General features: G+C 46.4%; 1 protein-coding gene across 1 annotated transcript; it reads right to left on the reverse strand.

Annotated features, from left to right (window-relative positions):
* Positions 1-4,162: 4,162 nt before the first annotated feature.
* Positions 4,163-5,428, reverse strand: tmem121b (transmembrane protein 121B; the record flags this gene model as incomplete). The annotated part of the gene is made up of 1 exon (XM_083935431.1): positions 4,163-5,428. One exon carries the CDS (start codon positions 5,426-5,428, stop codon positions 4,163-4,165), a length of 1,266 nt encoding a protein of 421 aa, XP_083791557.1.
* Positions 5,429-6,000: the final 572 nt, after the last annotated feature.

Genomic DNA, 6,000 nt, shown 5'->3' on the forward strand with positions numbered 1-6,000 from the left:
TTACATCTACAGTACATAGATCGGATTATATCAGTACAGATATACACCACACAACTTTACAGTAAATGTAATCGTGTCTGTAAACAACAGCATTGTCCTTTCCCTGTAAACACGTTTGAAGAAAAAGAAAGCAACTATAAGAAGACAGGAGAGTTCACTCTATCATTGCATGTAGGCTAAAGAAGAAAACCATGAGTGTGTGTGCAGGATTGTCTCCTGTGAGCATCCATGTGCGTGAAAGCCTTTGGTAGTTTCAGTGTGGTTGTGCACTGTGCTCGTTCATGCGCGTTAAAGGCCCACCATGCTTCACTTTAACCTTTAAATGAATGTGATTGAACTGGTCAGCTTCATGTGCAAATCAAGACTGAGCGAGCCTTTCCAACAGCAGAGGATACGTATGCAAAGGTTAGTCAGTTACTGGCACAAGGAAATAACACAAATAGTATCAAATATAACATTTGAAAATACTTTGGCAATATATGGTAAGCAATAAACAAAGAGAAGCTGTGCAACATGAGAAACAAAGCTGAGAGGCACTGAAGCAGTTGACATAAACAGCAACCCCATGTGAGTCTGGATCCCTGGAGCCACAGCTTGGTCAAACTGTTTCATTATCGATTTAATTGTTCTACATAATAATGATCATTATTGAGTATTATTATTATTTAGAATAAACAATCCGCTTGTTGCCTACAGCTGAATGACTGAACCTTTCGCCACAATGCTCTAATCACAGCTGACCTCGAGGTGGCATTGTCACAGTGTTCTGCAGTGAGAAGCCATGCTGGCAAGCGCTTTGATAGTCACTGGAACATGTGACCTGTGTGCTCATGGCTGACAGCTGCAGGTCACAGTGCTCTGGGGGAACTGAACACATTTATGAACGGTCAGTTCAAATGCAGCAAGACGCAGGATTGTTCTTTAGCCGGCCGCTGTGTTAGGACCCTTAAAGGTCAATTAAAAAGACCTTCATTCCTTTAGGCTTCCTATGCTTTTATCTGAAAGTTGAAGGTTGACAGGAAATGCAACAGGGCCACAGGTCAGAGTATAAGCCGGGCCTGCTCTACCAGGTGAGCTAATGAGCTTTCGAAGATGTTGAGGTGATTATCAGGAGGATCGTTGTCAGCAGCCATTTTAGGATTGTTTGTGATTTTCTCTCATGTGACTTAAAGTTTAATTCCAACGTAAAATCATCCCATGGTCTTTTTCGGCACTTTCAAGAAAGCCATTAAGAGAGTCACTAACAGTCGGACGTGGCTAACACTGATTAGTCCCTACACAGAAAACAAAGCACCAATGGGCTCCTTCCTTTTGGATTGACTTGGTAATCCACTTGCATGGACTTTACTATGAGAGGAGCTGGTACAAGACCAGTAGGTAAGTCTTTAAAACACTTTTTTTAAATAAACTCTTTTAATAAACTCTGGCTTCACTAACTACGTTGTTGGTGCTTTGTTTTCTGTGTAGGGACTCTTCTCATGCTGCTGCAGAGGTTTGCTGTTATTTTGAGCAGTATTAGTGGTTAAAAAAGACGTTTGAATGCCTTCACCGTATTCCCCCGAGCTAATCAGTGTTAGCCACGTCCGACTGTTAGCGACTCTACCGGATTTCTCTGTTAATAGTTTTTATACATGAAAAATGTAATGTGATGTATGTAAGTGCCGAAAAAGACCATGGGATGATTTTGCACTGGACTTACACTTAAAGTCATGTTGACTCCTGCTAACTTTTCACAGATTTAGCAGCTGGTTTTAGCACTAAAACTCTTTGTAAAATACTCTTAGAACAAAAATCTAACGTTAGGAATGAAACGCCCTCTTTTGAAAGAGTACCTCCTAAATCAGAAAACTAGGAGCTTCTTTTAACCTGAAGATGTTTTAGGAACACAGGCCCAGGTCTGCACTTTCAATTCCAATGTTGTAATGAAATGATGAGAAACAACTGGAATTTAGGCAAACATGGTTAACAGTACAGTACAGTACAGCACACTTTGACAACATCAGTAAGAATGTCAAGTATTTGTGATTTGGAGTAAAGGGGTTCAAACGTGACGAAACTCTGGTAGTTTATGGTGGACTTTCTTCCTCATCAGTGCTCCTGCTCTGCTCAAAGGCACGGCCTCTGCCCTGCATCCACCCAGCACCCACAGAGGCCAACAGTCCAGTCATTCGCTTCACCTCCATCAACAATGAGTCATTCAGCCCACACCCATCTGAGCCATATTGCACAATGTCTTCACTTTACATCTTCATATACTCATTGAATATATTGTGATCCAGCATTACTAACGGCTCATCATGGAGGACAGTGACCATGACATGACCGACTCCACCTACTGTTACTCCAAGCTGTGGAGTCAGTGTGGTGGCACAGCTCACAATCAGCTGTGTTGTCAGCACTGTCCATACATGTCCACATACACTCTGTAAGAGGTGCATTTGGAATTCAGCATGTGTTCACCAGCGTTTTGACTCTGCTGATTTAGTTTCACCCAAAGTCCTGTGAAGAGATGGATGTTGGTGTCATCAATGTGCTGACAGGCGTGGGACGACTGGAAGCTAAGAGCCAAATTAGAACAGAGCTCAAAGCATGCAGCTCCATCCTGAGGACAGCACCTCTGAGCTGCTGTCAACACTTCCCTGTCAGCAGTGTGTCCGTGCCTTCAACAACGTATCACACTGTTTCAAAAATGGCAACGTTTACATTTTTCTAGCAGTCCACCTCCATGGTAAAGATTTGAATTAAAGTGTAATTCTGCCGTAAAATCATCCCATGGTCTTTTTCCAGCACTTACATACATCAAATAATCCATTCAGACATTCAAATGTCTTTAACCACTAATACTGCTGAAAATAACAGCAAACCTCTGCAGCAGCATGAGAAGATTCCCTACACAGAAAACAAAGCACCAATGGGCTTCTTCCTTTGGGATTGACTTTGGTAGTCCACTTGAATGGACTTTACTATGAGAGGAGCTGGTACAGGGGCCAGTAGGTAAGTCTTTAAAACACTCTTTTAATAAACTCTGGGTTCACTAACTACGTTGTTGGTGCTTTGTTTTCTGTGTAAGGACTCTTCTCATGCTGCTGCAGAGGTTTGCTGTTATTTTCAGCAGTATTAGTGGTTAAAAAGACGTTTCAATGCCTTCACAGTACTGCCCCGAGCTAACCCCTGTTAGCCACGTCCAGCTGTTAGCCACTCTGTGGGATTTCTCCGTTAATAGTTTATACACAAAATAAACTGTCTCGATGGCTTATTTGATGTATGTAAGTGCCAAAAAAGACCCTGGGATGATTCTGCACTGTAACTGCTGACACGGCGGCGACAGCACCAGGGCTGCAGATGCTGGAACTCAGCCAACACGTGTAGACAAGTGTAGCACGTTTGCACGGTGGAATCATAGAATATTACGTTTGTACAACCATACTATTATTTGCAACGCTTTCCCTCAATGTGTTGTGTTGTGGTATTTACAGCATGTCTTCTAAATGCTGCCCAAACTGATGAAGATGTTTTCTTAAGCTACAGTGGGGTGAGCTCTCACGGCCACCGTAGAAAGACTACTGAGGGAAGACTGCTGTTTTATATATATATATATATATATATATAATATATATATATATATATATTATATATATATATATATATATATTTAGTCTTCATTTTTCATAAATTTCTTACATGTTTTTCAGTTGAATTATATTTAAAGTTTAAAAAGTCCACTGCTAAAAAGTGTTTCAATAATTGCACAATGCCTCCAAAGTGGATGAGTAATCGTGTTTGATAATTGTGAAAATAGTTGTTGTGATTTTTGCCATAATCCTGCAGTTGTTCTGAGAAAAACACCTCCACACCTCCACCTCTCACCACAGCAGATGACTGACTCTGGTTTCCTCTCTTTATGTCATTTGGTTGAAATCCGTTTTTCTGGATAATTAGTTGGAGTTTTCCTCTCCCCTCTTACTGAACTGTGTGATCCTCTTTAATAGTACAGTGAGCACAATTACGGACCTCACTCTCGTCTGTATCATGAGCTGGTGGTGGTGGTGGTTGTTGTAATTCGGAACCCCAGGTGGATTTTCCCATTTCCAGCTGTGTGTGAACGCATTACCACAGATTCCTGGCCCCGGGCCCCGGACCCTGGGCCCCGGACCGGGGGGCTCTAGGACTGTGTGACGGCCAGGGTGTTGACGTATCCGTGCGGACACATGTCGTTCTCGGACACGCAGTGTGAGAACTGTGCCGGGTTGGTGCCTCCGGCCAGCCTCCGGACCCCCCGCACCGCCGCGCACTGCTCCAGCAGCTCCAGGAGGTGACAGCCCAGGAAGAAGATGTTCTTGAACATGAACACGGACACCGGCATCCTGTAGACGTACACCTGGAAACACCTGACGACGAGCAGGGGCGCGTTGACCAGCGTGCCGGTGCAGAAGCGGGCCCACAGCCACCGGCAGCGCAGCTCCGACGCCGTCAGCTCGTAGAGCCACACCACCGGCACGGCCAGGGCCACGAAATACACCGAGACAACGGTGTACTTGAGGTAGGCGGTGGGGATCTCTCCCCTGAGCAGCATCTCCACCAGGCTGAAGCTGTCCAGCAGGTCCACGCAGGTGCTCATGAAGCAGCTGCGGGAGTGGTGCCGCGTGGCCCCGTTCGGGTCCTCGATGATGGCGTTGATGAGGCAGAAGAGCAGCGGCGCAGACAGCAGCGCGACGATCTTGAAGCCGGTCACCCCGCACGGAACCTTGAGCTCGATCAGGTCCAGGATGGACGTCTCCAGGACGAGCACCACCTTGGGGGTGCAGGCGATCACATATATGAGCCAGGCCAGGTAGGCGTAGGTGAACTCCCCCAGGTTACAGCCGAACATGGAGCTCTTCTGGTGGAAGCCGCAGGCCCGCTCCCTCTTGCTCCGCGCGTTCTTCATGAAGAAAATCCCCCAGCCCGAGATCACCACCAGGTCCGTGGCGATCCACGAGCACCAGTACAGGTCCGTGAAGATGATGAGGTAGAAGTCCAGGACGCCGCCCTGGAGGACGAGCAGCAGGAAGCAGAGCGCCTTGTACAGCAGGCTCCTCTTGGACCTGTGCGCCAGCAGGGGAGCGCTCTGCATGAACTCCCCCGATGTCATGATGCGGGGGGCGGCCGCTGCCGAGGAGGAGACCAGGGGCCGGTTGCTGCCGCTCTCCTCCGGGATGACGCTGCCGCTGGTGGTCTGGGTGTCCCGCCTCCTGCTCAGCTGGCCGGCTTCCGGAGAAGAGGAGACGGGGGAGTGTGGCCAACAGCTCGCTTCGGATCGGAGGTAGTCTGCCTTCGGGATGTCGCTGCCGGTTTGTGAGCTCATTGTATTCGTGCGGTCGCCTCCCTTTCTCCCTTTCTCCCCCTCGAGCTCAGCTCCTCGCGCTGATGAAGGTGGAGGGGCAGACATGCGCAGAGAGAGTGAGGAAGGAGTCCGTTCATTCTAGGATCCGAGTCACTTAAATCTGCCTCAAATCATCACATTATTATCATTATTATTATTTTTATTCGCCTTTGTATTATGCTATTGCTTTTTAATATTGTTATTGCTATCCCCTTTTTTCCATCTAATGTACTGAAAGGTTGAATATGTAGAATCTTTATTAAAAGCTATAGAGTTTTTTTTAAAATAATACACTCACATGGTGTTTTGAGGGCTACAGAATGAAAGTATTGCTTTTCCATAAAAAATATATTGGTTAGTAGTAAATGTAAAGAAAACATTTGCGGGTTTGACGATGACTTTGTGTCCCGTTGTGTTTCCATGGTAGCAGCCAATAGTGTTGGGCGTTGCTGGTTGCCAGGGTTGTCTGTTGTTGGGTGCAGCTACTGTAGACTGGCACTGGGTGAAATGGAGTTTGCTAATCCTGCAGCTGCTTCGGAGCCTCAGTGAAGGGGGCGTTATTTGTCCCAGCAGCTGAGTGAGACGGGCAACAACCAGAGTCACTATAGGCTGAGAATTCACTCCATGGACTGACAGAA

The sequence above is a fragment of the Echiichthys vipera genome (assembly GCF_963691815.1).
Source record: "Echiichthys vipera genome assembly, chromosome: 20".
Classification (NCBI taxonomy): domain Eukaryota; kingdom Metazoa; phylum Chordata; class Actinopteri; order Perciformes; family Trachinidae; genus Echiichthys; species Echiichthys vipera.